General features: G+C 54.8%; 1 protein-coding gene across 1 annotated transcript; it reads left to right on the forward strand.

The window, feature by feature from the left end:
* The first annotated feature begins 333 nt into the window (after positions 1–333).
* Positions 334–7,939, forward strand: LOC121660299 (olfactory receptor 52B2-like). Its single transcript, XM_042019620.1, has 2 exons — positions 334–770; positions 5,916–7,939. Exons 1-2 carry the CDS (start codon positions 470–472, stop codon positions 6,923–6,925), a joined length of 1,311 nt encoding a protein of 436 aa, XP_041875554.1. The 5' UTR covers positions 334–469; the 3' UTR covers positions 6,926–7,939.
* Positions 7,940–18,228: the final 10,289 nt, after the last annotated feature.

Genomic DNA, 18,228 nt, shown 5'->3' on the forward strand with positions numbered 1-18,228 from the left:
GTTAAACTGGGAGCTGGGAGCATCCCATCTGTACCCCCAGGCTTTCCCAGGTGCTGCCTGCTCAGGTGGGAAGGAGAGTGGGGGAGCAGTGCAGGCTTTGGGCAGCCTGCACTGCTGGGGAAACTGAGGCAAGGCGTCCCAAGGGAGGTCTGGGCTGGATATTGGGAAAACTGATTGTCTCGGGGTGACTTCATGATAGTTTTTATCTCTTTCACTTTCCTTTGAGGAAAATTTCTTTTTCCCTGAACCTGGTGGGGGGAGGGTGGTGACCTGCCTTCTCTCAGAGGATATATTTCTAAATTTGGCCAAACCGGCACACTGATGCATTCCCCATCCCTGGAAGGATTTAAAAGCTCTGTGGATGTGGCACTTGGGGACATGGGTTGGTGGTGCCCTTGGCGGTGCTGGGGGAATTGCGTGACTTGGTGGTCCCTGAGGGCTCTTCCAACCTCAACAATTCCATGATTCCATGATCTGCAGAGGTCCCCAGAGCACACCCAGCCTGGCCCTGATGCAAAAGAGGAGGATGACACCCCTTGGCTGTGCAGGTGACACTCCTCCCAGGGAAGACGCTGCAGGAGCAGAAACAGCAGCTCTTGAACATCCGTGGTGCCGCTTCCAGCATCCCTGCTCTCTGGACCTCGGGATGTGTGGTGTTCACCACAGAGCTATTATGGGCTGTGACATCCTGTTCTGCATCCCTGCGCTCCCCATGCTTTTCTTCCTGGGAGAAAACACTTCAAGGCTGAATCTGTCTCCAGGTTTTGCAGGTGAGGAGACAAACGCAAACCCATACTGTGTGTCTGGAGAAGACCTGAGGGGGGAACCCAGTTTTGCCCCCTGAGGTGGCAGAGCTGGCTGTGGTCCCGGTGCTGGAGGCAGGGCAGACCCTGAGCCCATGTCTGGTGTGAGGCACCCCTAAATCTCTGAGAGAAGCAGAAGGAAAGCAAATAACCCAGCGAGGTTGGTGTGCAGTGGAGCCCTGCTGGTCTCTAAACTCTTGGGGAAGATTTAGTGTTCTGCTTTGAGGGTGAAGTGGAGAAGGACAAAATCTGGCACGGAGGCCATGGGCTGAGCCCCAAAGGAGGCTTTTGGGGGTGCTGTTGCTGCTCTTTCTTGCCGGAATCTGCTCTGACACCATTCCTGTGGGAACCCTCTTACTCTGGAGCTCTGCTCAGCCGGGTCCTCCTCTCTGTGGGGTCTCTGAGCGCCTCCCTGCAGCACTCACAGGGGCTGGAGATGGGTGCAGGAGGGGACTGTGAGACTGGGTGTGCAGTGGGGTCTGCTGGGGGTTCCCAAGCTCCCAGTGCCAGCAGGACCCCGGGGTTCCATCGCAGCTGATGTGAACCAGGCCCCAGCAGGGGGGGATTTGATGGTGGAGGGCTCAGCTCTGTGGGCCCTGCCCAGAGCCCGGTGCGGCTCTGGGGGGAGCTGCTGGGGACCCCTCTGAAGCACCATCACCCCATCTCCCACCCTTGCCGTGCACCAGCACCTTCCCCAGGCCCCTCAGCCCCGGCCCTGCCACTCTGGGCATGCACTGGGATCCCTCTGGATCCCCTGTGGCCTGTGTGGACTCATTTTGGGGAGGTCTTCACTCACACCCCTCCTTGAAGAGCCACCAACACATCCACACCAAGAACCATCATCCCCAGTACTCCCAGTGCAGGAGAACCTTCTGCTTCCACTCAGAGCCGGTGTCACACTCCCTCACACACTGGGACACCCGCCCAGGGAAGCTGTGCCCACTCAGGGAAGCTGCACGTCTCTAGGCAGGCACTTGGCTCACCATGTGGGGGAAGAGAAACCCCAAAATGAGGGGTATCATCAGCACAGAGCATCAGCTCAGAGTCTGCCCGGCCTGGCTAAGCCCCTGCAGAGGGACACGTCCAGAGCAGAGCAGAGCAGAGCAGCTTTCTGTGCTCGGGCACACCGAGGAAGGAGGAGGGCAGTCCCTCTTTGCACGCTGCAGGCGCCGGGAGGAACAGGGTCTACGAGTAAATAGAAACGATGAAAATGTCCTTAGGAACAATAGTGGAGCAGCTGTGAGTGCCCAGGCTGTGGTGGGAGCTGTGGAGCGCAGCCTGGGAAAGCAGCAGGTGAGGAGCATGGGGCAGGGAGCGTGGCTGTGCCATCCTCGCTATCGCTCTGTCCGTGTCCCTCCTGTCACCCCGGCTCCGGGGCATGAGCAGCTCAGTGGCTCTTTGCACTGGCATGGGCAGAGTGAATCACAGAAGGGTTTGGGTCGGGAGGGGCATTACACTCATCTTGTTCCACCTTCCACTGGGACAGGCTGCGCCCAGCCCCGTCCAGCCTGGCCTTGGACACTCTGGGTCCTTGTCCTTGTAGCTTTTCTGAGGCCAGATCCCACTCCAGCCGTGATGCAAATGCCCCTTTCCCTGAGGGGACAGTGGGGGCTCAGTGAGGGGCTGCCTCAGGACACACCATGGACCCCCTTCAGGTCTTGGAGGACAGATGGGCTCTGTGTCCCACTGTGTCAGGCTGCAGGTTCCCCCCTCCTTGCTCCTCCTCCACAGCATCCAGCCGGACCCTCCCAGCACCCCCAACACTGGCTGCCCAGTGCTTGCAGGGTCTGGCCCCTGGCTGAAGGCTGTCACCTGCCTCCCCCCACGCTGGTGATGCCACCATGAGCCCCGGGTGATGATACCACAATCCCTGGGTGATGCCACCATGAGCCCTGCAGAGCTGCCTGGCTGCAGGACCATTTCTTGCCTCACAAGGACCTCTAGAGTCACTCTCCTAAAGTCTCAGCACCTCTCCACTCATATACGAGTGGTGCTGTCCATGTCTCATCTCTCCTGCACAGGCAGGAGCTTCCCAATGGGCTCTCAGAGCTCCTCTTCCTCATGCCAACCCTAGAGAGTCCCCTGTGTGTGCTCCAGGGACAGCAGGGACATCCCCCACATCTCACTCCTCCCACTGACACCCTCTACTTCTGGGACTTCTGCCCATCCTTGCTCCCGGGCTCTGCCCGGCCCCTGGGATGTTGGATCCAGGTTCCTGCTGCACCCCTTGAAGGCTCTTGCCCCCTGAAGTGTCCCAGTACTGGTGCTGGTGTGGGCTGGGATGTGCAGGGAGTCTCTGGGGGCCCGCTCTGGGGTGTCCATGGCATGGGGTGCAGGGAGGCAGCTGGAAACCAGCCCGAGGTGGGAAGAGTCTGTGGCAGGAAGGAAACCTGGAGCTCCTCGTGCGAGCCCTGTGTTTGAGGCACAGCAGCAACACATCCTCTGTTCCACAGAATGACAGAATCACTAAGCTTGGGAAAAACCTGCGAAGTCATTGAGTCCAACCTTCAGCTGAAGCGTTTCCCGTGCAGCTCTTTCTCTGCCAGGACACGAAGGCTCAGTGCTGGCAGCGGGGATGGGCATCGGCTCTGCTGCAGAAGGAGCCACAGCCCACCCGCCCTCCCGCCTCTGAGAGCTCAGAGCATCATTCAAATCCCTTCCCGGAGCCAAAGAAAGGGGAAGCCAATCCAAATGCTACGTTTTGAGATGCATGAGGCATCAGAGGAGAGACAACACCAATATTTCTAATTGCATGGCTCCTGTTGGACATTTCCACAGCTGCTGCAGGCGTGACAGTGCCTTGTCAGAGTTGGTGCCTTTCCTGGATCCAGGATCCTTCTGCAAGACCAGAACCTCCCACTCCTGCACCCCAGGAGCCATGTCTTTGGGGGAGGAGGGAGATGTGTCCCAGGGTAAAGGAGGGATGGGAAAGGAGGGGTTGGGACCAGGTCGCTGGGTGGGGCAGGACATTGCTCAGTATTGACTTTTCTGACAATACTTTTTGGACTTGATGATCTTAGAGATCACAAAATCACAGAATCATGGAATCCCAGACTGGTTTGGGATGCAAGGGACCTCAAAGTCCATCCAGTGCCACCCCTGCCATGGCAGGGACACCTTCCACTGTCCCAGGCTGCTCCAAGCCCCAATGTCCAGCCTGGCCTTGGGCACTGCCAGGGATCCAGGGGCAGCCCCAGCTGCTCTGGGCACCCTGTGCCAGGGCCTGCCCACCCTCACAGGGAAGGATTTCTTCCTAATCATGATTTTGTAGATCGTTGATTTGATCAATGATCTTCATGATAATTATAATCATGTTGGTAGATCACTGCCCATGGGCTGGGGTTGGGTGGCAGAGGGTCCCCTGGCAGCATGAGGGGACTGTCCAGGGAGGTTTCAGCAGTGGAATGAGACCATTTTCACCTGCTGCAGATAAAACACTCTCAGACATCCGCGATGCTCTGGATGCCGGGAGCGCTCAGGCTGTGCCCATCTCCTGCTCAGATCATCACCAGCCCGGCCCAGTGTCCGGTGCCCGGCAAGCAGAGAGGAAAATCACTTGCAATGCAAATGCTGGAAAAGCAGGAAATGCCTCACCCGGGAGTGTTAACTGCTGTTAATGGTTAATGCACCGGCAGTTTAAACCTCCCCAGGACCAGGGGCTGATGCTTCCTCTGAGGTTCGGGAGAGGGAAGGATCGATATCCTCAGCCCGGGCAGCGCTTGGGGCTTTGGGCTCCCCCGAGCTCTGCATCGCTCGGGGCTGTGGTTCCTCTTCCCACTTCGGGGCTGGCCCTTGGTGAGTCATTTTACATCAAACGCTGGGGTTTGGGGCAGGGATTCTGTTTGAAAAGACTGAAGGGAAGGAAAGTGGCGTGTGAGAGGAATAGATTTCCATATTGCTGGGAAGCGGAGGAGGAAAGTCTTGCTGAACTGCTTTGTAGCCCCCACACAGTAACACCGGCTGCCGTTGGAGCCTGGGAACGCTCCCAGGCAGATTTAATCCCCTGCTCTAGACCCAGACTGCCTTGATTCACGTGGGTGACGTGGGTTTGCAAGTGGAAGAGGCGACTGGATAAATATTTGTGATGAGCTGAAGGTCTTTTCTGTACTGAGCCATGTTTTCAGTGGACTTTTGATTCAGGGATGCCGAGAATCCTTAATGGAAGCGCTTAGAAATGCAAACACCTCTGACTTGGGTACCTGCTGTTTGCAATGAAAGTAAATCGGGCTGCAAGGAGGGAAGGTTTATCTTTGGTCCAAATCCAACTGCTTTTCCTCTATCCCAACCCTGGCCTGGGGATTTTCTAATGTATGATGGAGTTTACACAGGGAATGGGGGCTGGGGGTAAGATGGGGGGAAGCACGTCAACCCAGCAGTCCTGTGGTCCTCCTTCTTCCCAAAGTCCTTCTCGTGGCAAAGCTTTCGTGGAGGACTTGCAGCTTTGCATTATTCAAATCTTCAAAAATACCCTCAGGCTGATCAGTCATGGGACGGTGCTCTTCCAGCTTGGGGATGGTGCTCCCAGCTCAGGCTGCCCCAGCACTTCGGGGACTGGGAAAACTGAGCTCTGGAAACTGAGAGGCTGGAATGGTGCCAGGGGCTGAGCATCAGTGGAGAACTCTCCATTTGATCACATCCCAGACACTGCCCAACATTGATACTGGGCCAGGATTTATTCCTGTTTTGGGGGTTTTACAAGGAACTCTGTGTCCCTGGTCTGAGCAGGGTGAGAAATTTTGTCATTTCACTGCCCTGGAGGAACCTGGAGTCCCAGCACAGACACAGCTCTGTGTGTGCTCACACATGGAGCCACTGACTGCGACAAGGCCGAGGGTGACTTTTACAAGGTTTCTGTGACAGTGAATAAAGCAGAGCTGGAAAAAGGCCTGACCTGTTTTGCAGTGGCAAGGGGGGGACAGAGATGTTTTCCTTGCAGACACTTTGTAGGACTGACAGAACAAACAGGGTCCTTTGTACAAAACACAGCGAGGGAACCCCTTAGGGTGGAAGGCAGGTGCCTTGTGACTTGTGTCCTGATTTGCAGCATCTGTCAGGGGTCATGGGCAAATCCAGGTTCACGGGTGTTGTTTATCCCTCCTCTTTCTTGCACAGAGCTGAGCCAGGCTGACCCTGAGCACGGAAACACCATGTACGAGCTCAACGAAAGCAGCTTCGACCCCATCACCTTTGTCCTGACAGGCATCCCAGGCATGGAGGAGTCCCACATCTGGATCTCCGTCCCCTTCTGCCTGATGTATCTCACCGCAGTGTTCAGCAACCTGGTCCTTCTCTTCATCATCACCACGGACCGGAGCCTGCATGAGCCCATGTACCTCTTTCTCGCCATGCTGGCTCTCTCTGACCTCCTGCTGTCCACCACGACGGTGCCCAAAATGCTGGCAATCTTCTGGTTCAGCGCCAGGGAGATTTCCTTCGATGCCTGCATCACACAGATGTTCTTCACCCATTTCAGCTTCATCGTGGAATCCTCTGTGCTGCTGGCCATGGCCTTCGACCGGTACGTGGCCGTGTGTGACCCGCTGCGCTACGCGTCCATCTTGACCCCCGCAGTGATCGGCAAAATCGCCGTCACCGCCGTCGCCCGCGGGTTCTGCATCATGTTCCCCCCCATCTTCCTCCTGAAGCGGCTGCCGTACTGCGGGCACAATGTGATGCCCCACACCTACTGCGAGCACATGGGCATCGCCCGCCTGGCCTGCGCCGACATCCGGGCCAACGTCTGGTATGGGCTGACCACGGCGCTGCTCTCGTCGGGGCTGGACGTTGTTCTCATCGCCATCTCTTACGTGCTCATCCTCAGGGCAGTGTTTCGGCTCCCATCCCCAGAGGCTCGTCTCAAAACCCTCAGCACCTGTGGCTCCCACCTCTGCGTGATCCTCATGTTCTACGTGCCTGCCTTCTTCTCCTTTCTCACACACCGCTTCGGCCACCAAATCCCGAGTCACGTCCATATCCTTCTGGCCAACCTCTATGTTGTGGTCCCACCCATGCTCAACCCTATTGTGTACGGGGTGAGGACCAGGCAGATCCGGGAGCGTGTCATCCGCCTCCTCTGCCCCACAGGGGAGTGTCCCTGCCCCGGCTGGGGCCGCAGGTGCTGAGCTGGGGAAGGGGGATGTGGGATGGGGTCTGGAAAGCAGCACCAAAGGCTGCAGCACTTTCTGGCCTGGAGGAACCGGTTTGCCCCAGGGGTTCAAGAGAAGCTGAAGGTGGTGTGATTTCTGGAAATGTGGGCTTGGGTCATCAGCATCTTCACTGTTGCTGGTTTCTCCTGGAGCTGCTTCCCCTGAATTTCCCTCATTGGCAGAGACTGGGCAGCTTCAGCTGAGAAGCATCAAGGCTCTGCTGACTCACTGCCACCTGCTACAGCTGGTTGTGTTTGCTGTCCTACAGCTTCGTTTCTGCCTGTTCCTTCAGCTTTCTAACAGTGTCCAGACCATGAACACCTTGTTGGCTGCCGGACTGGAGCATGGCACACCAACCACAGCTGGATGGGCAATGCACTGCTCACCATGGCACAGAGGGGGTATGTCCTCCTGTCCTCATTGATCAGGGACCCTGGCACCTCTTGCTGCTGAAGATGTGTCCCTGCTGAAGTGTCCTGAGAGCTTGGGAAAGGCTTTATTGTCCTGTGCTTGAGGGAAACATTGCCCTTAAACCATGACTCCCAAATGCAATTCCAGCCTTTAGAGGGGTGTTTAAAGGGACAATGGTCTCCTACACCCACCACATCCCACTGGGATGCTTTCTGTCTGTGCAAGAGCACGGCACTGTGGAACAGCACTCAGCCTGAAGCACGTTGCACCTCAAGATCCTTCTCTGTCCATGTGCTGGCTGATAAACCACCAGTTGTGTCGCTGGATATTTGATTCATCCTTCAACACCCAAAGAGCTTTGCAGGATTTTCCTTGTTCCCCTCATGTGGATGTAGCAATTGAGTCAGTAATACCTTATTCTACCTGAGGTCAGTGGCACCCTGCCCAGGTGGCCCTGAGCAGCGGTGCAGGTGTGAAAGGTGAGCACTCAGCATCGCTGGAGGACCAGCGAGGACAACCCGTGTGTCTGGAACACAGGCTGAATCCCAGAATCACTGAGGTTGGAAAAGACCTCCCAGATCATCGAGTCCAGCCTGTGTCCAATCCCCACCTTGTCACCAGCCCAGAGCACTGAGAGCCATGTTGGGCTCTGCTGCCAGGGAACAGGGACAGGAGGAGAGGGAACGGCCTCAGGCTGGGCCAGGGGAGGCTCAGGGTGGACAGCAGCAGGAATTTCCCCATGGAAAGGGAGCTCAGGCCTTGGCAGGGGCTGCCCAGGGAGGTTTGGAGTGCCCATCCCTGGAGGTGTCCCAGGAAGGGCTGGAGGTGGCACTCAGTGCTCTGGGCTGGGGACAAGGTGGGCATGGGGCACAGCTGGGCCTGGCTGGGCTGGGAGGGCTTTTCCAGCCTCAGGGATTCTGGGATTCTGTGACAAATGCTTGATTCTCCTCTCTGCATTCCCTGCTGTCAGCTGTGTTCCTCTCTTACCCACCACTCTGAGGAATGGGGGCCTGGGCACTTTTTGGTCCCTGCTGAGCTCAGGGGTTTCCTGGGGTCTGGCCAGCACAACTCTGCCTCATCCAGGCTGCAACCAGAGTGTTTTGGTTGTGGTGATTAGGGAGCCCTTTCTGGAGGCTCCACAGTCCAGCTCTCACAGCAATGCCAGGAGTGGGATGGTCTGACCCTGTGTCACCTGTGAGACCCCACGAAGGCTCCGGCGTGTTCCCGGTGTCACTCATGAGATGAAGCAGATCAGCCATTTCTGCCAGAATGTCCTTGTGCCCAGGCTGTGAGGGCAGCCAGCACTTGCCAGTCCCACAGCCTGGCTGGGCTGCAAAGCTCTTTCAGACCTGCCCTGGTCTGAAAGTGGGGAAACCGCTGCTGTGCACCTGGACCTCAGAGCTGTCTCATTTGGAGGGGGTGGTGACCCCGGAGATGTTGGGGAATGGCTCTCCCAGGATCTGGACTCCAATAAATGTTGTGCCCTGCATCAGGGCAGGAGCTGTGGGATCATTCTGGCTGGGGTTGATCCAACCCAAAGTTCCTGATGGAGGGCAGGAGCCATGGGCACTCTCTGGGACCAGGTGTGTTCAGACCCGAATGACTCAGGAGCTGAGATCAACACAGCAACCCAACCAGCAAACTCTGCTCCAGCCATACCAGTAATGCTTCAAAAGAACAGGGGAAGAGACAGATTCATGATTTCAGATCAAAACCCCCCAAAAGTTTTTCACTTTTGCAACACATTTCTTCTTTTCTTTATTTTCCCCTGATTTGATCAAAAGTGGCACCCTGTGACGGGCACAGGGGAAATGAAAGTCTGTTCATTAGAGGCTGTTTGTCTACCAGCGGAGATAACGGAGCTGGGTACAAAAGCTGCTCGTGTCGCTGGGTTTTTTCAATGTCCTCAGAACGTTTGTGTTTGTGTTGGCTTTCTTAGCAAAAAAAAAGTGTTTGCACAGAGCAGCCACGTGATTTTTGATAGGAGATGGAGCTGTGAGAAGGAAAACGTGTCAGGAGAGTGTGTTGCTGTGAGCAGCTCTGAGAACAACTGGGCTGCCACCTGGATTTGTCAATATGTGGGGCTTGGGGCAACCTGGGATAGTGTTAGAAGGTGTCCCTGCCCGTGCCAGGGGGTGGACGGAGATGAGCTTTAAGGTCCCTTCCAGCCCAAACTGTTGTGTGATTCCATGGTTCTCTGGATCTGTCTGCTCCTTGGGGTTTCCCAGAATGGTTTTATACGATGGCAGAGGCAGTTTTAAACTTGCTGCTCTGCTCCTTGGGTGGATGTGGTGGCCAGGTCAGGAGCAAACTGCCCAGGGAAATGTCCCCACGTCAATGAATCACCAGCTGAGCCATTCCTGGCCAGGGGCCCGTGCCTAATGGGGCATTAGCCAGCCAAGCAGGGAGATTTATATTTCAAGGTGGTTAAAATGTCAGCTTAATAACTCACACAGGGTGGGAAACCACAGCTCCTTCATATTTTTTTCCCAAATCTGGAGACACCCATTCTTTTTTTAGCTCAGTTCATGGCTTTTGCGAGTGTGTTTGGATTACAAGGACCTTTGCCTGGTAGGAAGGAAGGGAAGGAGGAAGGTTCCCTGCCTGTGACACAAAGTTAGAACGACATGAGCTTTAATGTCCCTCTCGACCCCAACCGTTCCACAATTCCATGATTCTGTAATTTCAACTGGTGTTTTTCCCCACATAGCACATGCAAGAAGTAAATGAAATCTCAAAAATCTTTGGGAGATACATGGAAGTCACTGCGAAACACTCCTCTGCCCTCACTGAATGTTTCTGTACACGGAGGAGGAGCTGAGCCTGCACCTGGAGCGGAGATGGAGCCTCGGGTTTGTGCCGAGCCAGGCTCTTGGTGTGTGTTTGAGAGGTGAACGCTCTCCAGCGTGTGATTGCTTTGCTGCACCGACAGGGACAAGCTCAGCTTTCGTCACGGACAGAGCCTCGAGTGGGCCAGGTTCAAGTACCCCGTTTGCACTCGGTTTTGTTGCTGTTCACGGACAAGGGCACTTTGTCAGCTGTCCTTCCCCTGCGGAGCGCTGGGCGCAGTGCGTCAGAGCAGCGGAGCTCCAGGACTGGAGTTCTCCCACTTCTCCCATCACAGCCTTGGCAAACGGCGGGATAGAGGCTCCTTGGGAAGGATGGACAGGAGAGGAGGGGTCACCCTCAGTGTCAGTGAGCTGCTGGATGCATGGAGCTCACCTGGGATGGATGGGGAGCCGACTGAGAGCTCATGGGTCAGGATGCCCCTGGATCCCTGGAAGTGTTCCAGGCCGGGTTGGATGGAGCTTGGAGCAACCTGGTCTAGTGGAAGGTGTCTGTGCCCATGGCAGGGGGCTGAACAGGATGATCCTATGGTTCTGTGAAATGTTGATTTAATAAAAATCCCACTTCTCAGACAGGCAGATAATAAACAGCACCACCTCCTTGCCTGAAATGAGACAGTAACTCAGCCTTCAGGGGGAAGTTTCGGGTGGCTGGTTTGATCTCATGGATTAGAGATTTCTGCTGGACCCGAAGGTCCCTAACAGCTCTCTGAAGGGTTGTGGCAGTCAGGAGGCTGCAGACTGCAGTTTCCCTGCCCTCACTGCACAGCCTGCTGAGGGTCTCTGCAGGTTTCTGGGAGTCCAATTCTAGTGGTCCAATAAAATCAGAAAGGGGGAAAAAAATCACCTAAGAGGTTCGTAGCAGGAATGTCTGTTGATCTCTAGCTCAGAGCTCCCAATTTCCTCTTCACTGTGGTTTCCAAAACATTAAAGCAGTTCTTGGTCCTAAAGCACTTCCAGTCTGGGGCAAGCACAGGGGTAGAGCTCACACCTGATGGACAGATCCCTGCCAGCCCAGGCTGGTCCAGGCACAGCCCTGGGAACCCCTTTGGGATCCACGATCAGGAAATGGATTGTGCAGGAGTGACTGGTGCAGGGTGATGAGTGATGGGGCGGTGAGGGCTCACTGAGGTTCCTTCAGGGACAGCCTGAGGGTCTACAGGGCTTGTACAATCAGTGCAGTTAATTAGTGCAGTAGTAGGAAACACCCGGGGAAGTGAACTGGTGCCATCCCCGGTGCCCTTCGGGACATGCTCAGGTGTGAGCACAACCCCTCACCCTGTGGAAGGTGTTCCTGCCCATGGCAGGGGGGTACAATGAAATGGACTTTAAGGTGCCCCCCAGTCCAAACCCTCTGTGATTCTGTGATTCCACAGCTCCTGCAAGTGAGGAATGATGTGATGTGTTGCATCGAGACACATCAGCCCCCAACCAGTCAGGATCCCACCCCCATCCTTCATCGTGGGGGGGACACCTGGGCTGGAGAAGTCTGTGCCCTGCTCTCCATCCCGGTCTGTGCTGCGTGTGCTGCTGCCCTGCTGGGGAGCTGGGCCCTGCTGCTCCCCACAGCGAGGGAGGTCACTCCCCGAGCCCCTGGGCCTCTCCCTGCACGCTGCCCGTGTGGGACCCGCTCTGCCCACAGCCTCTCTGCCCCAAACCCTCGGCCTCACCTCTCTTTCACTGTTTGCCTGGTGCAGATGGCAAGCAAACCTTCCTCAGGTATCTCTGGCTCAGCCAAACTAGGGCAAGAAAAAAAAAGGTTCTGACTTAAGTCAGGAAAACCATAAGTGTATGTGCTTAAATTAAATGGAGAAATGGGATTATCAGAGAAATCTGAAACAGCTTCATTTGCCTTTAGATTCAAATAAAATAATGGCAAAGTGAATATGAGACTTGATCAATAGTGTAAAAGGGCAGGAATGTAATTAATGGCAATCAGTGCTCGTTTGGGCATTCAGCTTCTGTGGAGACATGGATTTTCATTTTCTGATGGTTCCACATGGGGTGATAAAGTTACCCAAAGCCTGAAAAAGTTGCCCCAAGGCTGAATGCAACCTGAGTATTTTTTATATTCACAACATTGTGATATAGAACTCATTATGCCACACAAACAAATTAATAAATAATAAGTAAAGCAGCTGCTGGTGGACTTTGGCCGACTGCAAAACGTCACTCCAATATACGTCTCATTTTCCATATATTCCTGGAGAGGTCCTGCAGGGATTGGCCAGGTGCTGGATCTGATGTTCTGTGATTGGTATCGGCTGTGTAAACACAAGTATAAAATCATTGCTAATGAGGTTTTCAGCTGATGCAGAGACACTAATTTAATCGAGGTGAGTGCAGCCACCCCCTGGGAGGGGAGTAAGGGCTGCACCAGTGCAGGGGCCCAGCCCCAGTGAGGGGGCCAGGGCAGCTCAGGGGTCTGAGGGAAGGAGTGTCTTGGTGGGGGCACTTGGGTGATGCTTGGCCCCAAATTGAGGGTCTTGGTGTGTCCCTGCAGCCAGTGAGGGGTCCTGGTGGGCAGCACAGGGCCAGTGTCCCTCAGCTTGTTCCCAAATGCTTCACTCCGTGCCCACTTCTGGCTGTGGATGGGGTGACCAGCAGGGCTGGGGTTGTGCTGGCCTCCAGGGGAGGTTCTGCTCCTTCCCCCAGCACTGCCCAGTCCCTGTGGGACACCTTGGCCACTGTCCCAGTACTGTGGGGGTGAGATGAGGGTGGGGAAATCAGGAGGGACCAGTACTCGGGTACCACTTTGCTCAGCAGCTACAACAGCTGAGGGCTGGTTCGCAGTCCCTTTTCAACAAAAATGCAAGCAAAGCTCCTTGCAGGTACTTTTTGGTGTTATGAAGGGCAAAGGTGGGTGATCACAGCAGTCCTTTCTTGTGAGAGATGAGACTTCGGTCCCAGAGCTGCTGGAAATCAAGACAGGCTCCTTGAGTGTCTGCTGAGGGGATGGGAGGCCATCAGGCGACTTCAGGTGAGCTGTGGGTGCTACCTTGACCTAAGCAGTGTGGCCTTCCCCCTAGGCTGGGACAGGAAGGGGGGGGCTTTCTCACGAGAACTGTTTCAGCATTTTTGGTGTTAAACACCCTTCTGCCCCCAGCTCTCCTCGTTCAGCAAGGCCCTGTTTTGAATCACGGACATCTTTGGATTGTGAGCAACATCTGGAGAGTTCCCTCTGCAGCAGAGCGATGGAGGAACCTGAAACACCTGCCTGGGATCCCAGGTCTCTCTGGACAACGTCAATTACCAGATGCAATGGGAACAAAGTGGGAATTTTCTGTTTCTTCAGTCAAGACTTACATTGTGAAATGGGGTGGGGATGAAGGGAGGCAAATTGAGCTGGGGGAAGAGGAAAGCAGGCTCTCCCTGCTGAGGTGAGGAGGAGTATGCCCTGGTACCGCCTTGAGTGCCTCCACATGTCCCTTGGAGGGGTGGACTGGTACAGGGCCGCCTGATTTACAGCCCCAGAGCAGGAACTAGAGCAGGTTTCCTGGAGAGCTCGTGTGCTCCATCCTTGGAGATTGTTGAGACTCAAGCCCTTGGCTGACACTGATTGTGCAGGCAATTGGACCCGAGACATCCCTGGGTCCTGCCCAGCCTGGATTGCCCCACAGTTCTGTGCCTGAGCCATTGTTATGGGTTAGGTTGTGTCACGAGTGTTCAAGACCCATCGCACTAAAGTTTTGTCCCTTTTTAGGTACAGGAAGTGCAAGGAACAGGCTGTAATGGCAGCTGGCAGTGCCACTGCCCCAGCTCCCATCACCTGTGTTCTGAGGGGCATCCTTGGCATGCGGGAGTCTCATCTCTGAGCCCAACCCCTTCCAGAGGTCAGCAATTTGTGGCTGTTAGGCAGGGATTGCTTCCATGCAGCCTCTCAAGGACTGGGGGGTGACCAGGGGATGTTTTGGCTTGGAATCACACAAGGTTTGACTTGGAAGGGACTTGAAACGCACCCCATCCCACCCCTGCCATGGCAGGGACACCTTCCCACTGTCCCAGGCTGCTCCAAGCCCCAGTGTCCAGCCTGGCCTTGGGCACTGCCAGGGATCCAGGGGCAGCCCCAGCTGCTCTGGGCACCCTGTGCCAGGGCCTGCCCACCCTCCCAGGGAACAATTCCTGCCCAATATCCCATCCATCCCTGCCCTCTGGCACTGGGAAGCCACTCCCTGTGTCCTAGTACTTCATTCTTTGCCCAAAGTTCCTCTTGGGCCCTGGTTTGGGGTCAGTGTTTGAAAAGACAGCAAAGAAGTGTGGCGAGGAGGAAGGCAGAACTGACATAATTCCAGCACTGGAGAAAACACTTGTTCTCTACAGGGCACAAAACATTAACTTTTAAAGAGCTGTAGAGGCATCTTCATCATGGAAATACCAGGAGAAAGCATCTGATGCTGAGGATTGTTTAATGCCCTTGAGAAGGATGAATTGGAATGAAGGGAAAATGAAACCAGACTTATTCTGATTAGAAATAAAACCCTTATTTTGAATAATGAGAATAATTAATTAACTGCTGTGAGAGGCTCATGAGAACAGCAGTAGATTTCCCAGCAATTACTATGCCTATTTCTCCATGCCTGTGTGGAGAGGGGAAGGTTTTGGGTTCAAAGTCTGGAGGACTGAGACGCTGTCCTGTTCTCACACCTGGCTTGGACCCCAGCTCTGCGCCTGTGCATGTTTGCAGGGTGATAATCCATGGTGTTTCTGAGCTGTCCCTCTCCATCCTCCTTGGAGGGGCTCTTCTAAGCAAGGACAGATCTTAGAATCACAGAATCTCCTGAGCTGGAAGGGACCCACCAGGATCACCAAAGCCCAGGGAACATCAAAGTCCAAGTCATCAATGTCTCTACAATCCTCCTGGGCTGCCTGAGCCCTGCTGTATTGACCTCCCAGCACCAGCCAGCAGTGTCAATTTTGATCTGTTTTCCCTTAAATCTTCTCCTTTTCACGCAGGACTCTGGGACCCACAGGAGAACGTCATCCAGCATGGATGTTTTATAGACACAACAATTGTTCGTAGCAGCTCAAAGTTCCCAGAATGGGGTGTAGGGACATGTGGACAACACTGATCACTTTCTGATGGGCAAATATGCATTGAACCAAAATGTCAGAGTCTGAAGGGACTCCACAGTTTTCCAAGACCACCCAGAAGCAGAATTCATGACTGTTTTCCATATGCCTTCCTATGAGCATCACCAGCTATGGTTCTTCCACGAGTGAATAGAAAATCAGTCCCAGGAGCACTGACCAAAGCCCATTTCAGAGAGAGAAGAATTCCCTGTGGGTTTTGAGAAACACTGGTTAAAGGGAATTATTTTAGCTTTAAGTAAGTTGACCTCTGTTGACACACGGGTGCAGCAGGTGCCAGGGCCAACATGAGATGTCAGGAAACAACTTGTTTGCTTCCTCAGTGAGAAATTCCTCCCTGAGTCATGGAATGGTTTGGGTTGGAAGGGACCTTAAAGCCCAAACCAGTGCCACCCCTGCTGTGAGCAGGGACACCTTCCACTGTCCCAGGCTGCTCCAAGCCCCAGTGTCCAGCCTGGCCTTGGACACTGCCAGGGATCCAGGGGCAGCCCCAGCTGCTCTGGGCACCCTGTGCCAGGGCCTGCCCACCCTGCCAGGGAACAATTCCTTCCCCATATCCCATCTAAATATTCCCTATTTTAGTTTAAAACTGTTTTTCCTTGTGCTATCTCATCACTTTTCATTGATCTGGAGCCAGAGCTCCACCAGCAGTGCCAGGAGGCTGGTGAGGTCACTGCCACTACTGTCCCCAGCAGCAACAGGGCTGTTGGTGGCAGTGAGGGGGACACAGGATCAGTTGTGGGGACAGGGAGCAACCTGGCATCGGAGTACCATCCTGGCTGTGTGTGGCAGTGGGTTCTGCCCAAACAGACAAGTGCAGAGCAGCTCTGGGGCTGCGAACACGTGCTGGGGCTTTGGGAGCACTGGCTCCTGGCACACTCAGGGAACAGGCACCACCCAATCCTTTGGGAGCTGTCAGGGCCTCGAGTCGGAGATATGAGCCAGGCTCTCTGTGAACTGATCAGGAGGTTTCTGATGGAAAGAAAACTTCTGCAATTTAGAAAATTGATGTCAGCATCAAATATCCTGAAAGTTGTGAGCCTAAGTCTAAACAAATGGGGCGGTTTGGGTCTGCACTTGGGTTTTTCTGATCCCTCTGTGAACACTGGTTTGCAGATTTTGCAGATGAAATTGAGCAGCAACCTGGGGACCTGAAGACTTCTTTCCATGCAGCACACAAACAAGAAATGAACCATGGGATGCTGAGACACATTTGCTTCCTTTTGGTTTTCTTTTGAAACAAACACAGTTTTTCTCAGCTGGGTAAATATTTGTTCTGCTGACGGTGCTGGAGTGTGTCTGCTCTGGGAACAGGGAATTGAACATGGATGCTGCCGAAATCTGCCATTGCTGGGAGCCCATCAGAGGAGAGGAGTTGAGCCCAGGTGCAGGGCTGGCAGCGGAACCCCAGAAAGACCCAAAGGCTGGCTGGGGTGGGGAGTTCCAGGGTGTTTTACATCCCTGAAGCAAACTTGGCAGGATGGGGGTGTTCACTGAACCAGGAAAGAAGGGTCTGAAGCAGAAAGGGAGGGTCCCTGGGGGTTTTCAGGGGACTTGGCCATGGCAGATTGCAAGTGGCTGGGTGAGGAGGTTGTCTCAAGCGGAAATGGTCCTGGAGTTCCCTGAGCCTGCACTTCCCAAGTCATGGTTCTCCTCTGCCCCACAGCTGAGGTCGCCTGGGAACCTCTGCAAATTGAAGGCTGGACCTTTCCATCTGTTCCTTTGTACAATGGCTGAGCTCCGGTGTCCACCCATGTTCCCTGGCACCGGCTCCTTCCCTGGCAGAGGCAGCAGCCTCGGGCAGTTCCAGGCACGTTTCTAACCTGGCCAGAACGGCAGATATCATCTGCCCAGCGCTCCCCTGGAGAACACGAACTGTTCACTGATAGCTCTGCAGCAGCGATCCTGCAGCTCTCTGGGCCCCCTGTGCCAGCCCTGAGTGCCACACAGCCAGGCACCACCTCGTATTTTGGATTTATTTGGATTAGCAGTCCAAGTGGAGAGTGACTTTTTACAGGGGCAGAGAGAGACAGGGCAAAGGGAATGGTTTTACACCAAAAGAGGTTTGATGTTGGGAGCAAACTCTTCCCTGGGAGGGTGGGCAGGCCCTGGCACAGGGTGCCCAGAGCAGCTGGGGCTGCCCCTGGATCCCTGGCAGTGTCCCAGGCCAGGCTGGACACTGGGGCTTGGAGCAGCCTGGGACAGTGGAAGGTGTCCCTGCCATGGCAGGAGAGTGGAAAGAGATGAGCTTTAAGGTCCATTTCAGCCCAACCCACTCCATGATTCCATGATTCCTGTAATACCTGCAATCCTAACCCAGACTCGGCAGGGTGGCACTCCTGCCTTGGGGCTTCAGGGGTGTTGGATGCTGAGCACCACCACTGCTCCTGTGGAGTAATTGGCTTTACTATGGTCAAAATCTTCCTGTGTTTCTCCATTGGGGGTGGCACCCCACTGCAGGTGGCTGGAGCTTCATTAGTGCTGGAATGACCCAGCCTGCCGGAAATCCTTCCTGCAGATGGAGGGGTTCCAACAGTGAGCATGATGAGATTCCTGGGGGCTGGAGGGAGGGGTGGTCACCCACTGACCCAGGGCACAGGGTCTGGGCATTAATGGAATCATATCACAGAACGGTTTGGGTTTGGGAGGCACCCTGAATGTCGTCTTGTTTCACTGCCCGGCCATGGGCAGGGATGCCACTCTGCTCCCGTCAATCCAAGGAGGGATCCTAAGCCCCGAACTCTTCCTCCCATCCCCTGGAGCAGCCCAGCCCACAGACCTCCTCTCGCATTCCCGTGGGTAAACTCTTCCAAATTCCTTTTACCAAATTAATCACCAAGAGAGATCTGCACAACAGTAATTATTCAAATCAGGGATTGCTATTTATAGGGATGCGCTCTGTTGTTCGCAGAACGCATCCCGTGCACGCCCGGC

This window comes from Corvus kubaryi, unplaced genomic scaffold, assembly GCF_017639235.1.
Source record: "Corvus kubaryi isolate FWS band 111438036 unplaced genomic scaffold, C.kubaryi_AGA036_p1.0 114, whole genome shotgun sequence".
NCBI classification, from domain to species: domain Eukaryota; kingdom Metazoa; phylum Chordata; class Aves; order Passeriformes; family Corvidae; genus Corvus; species Corvus kubaryi.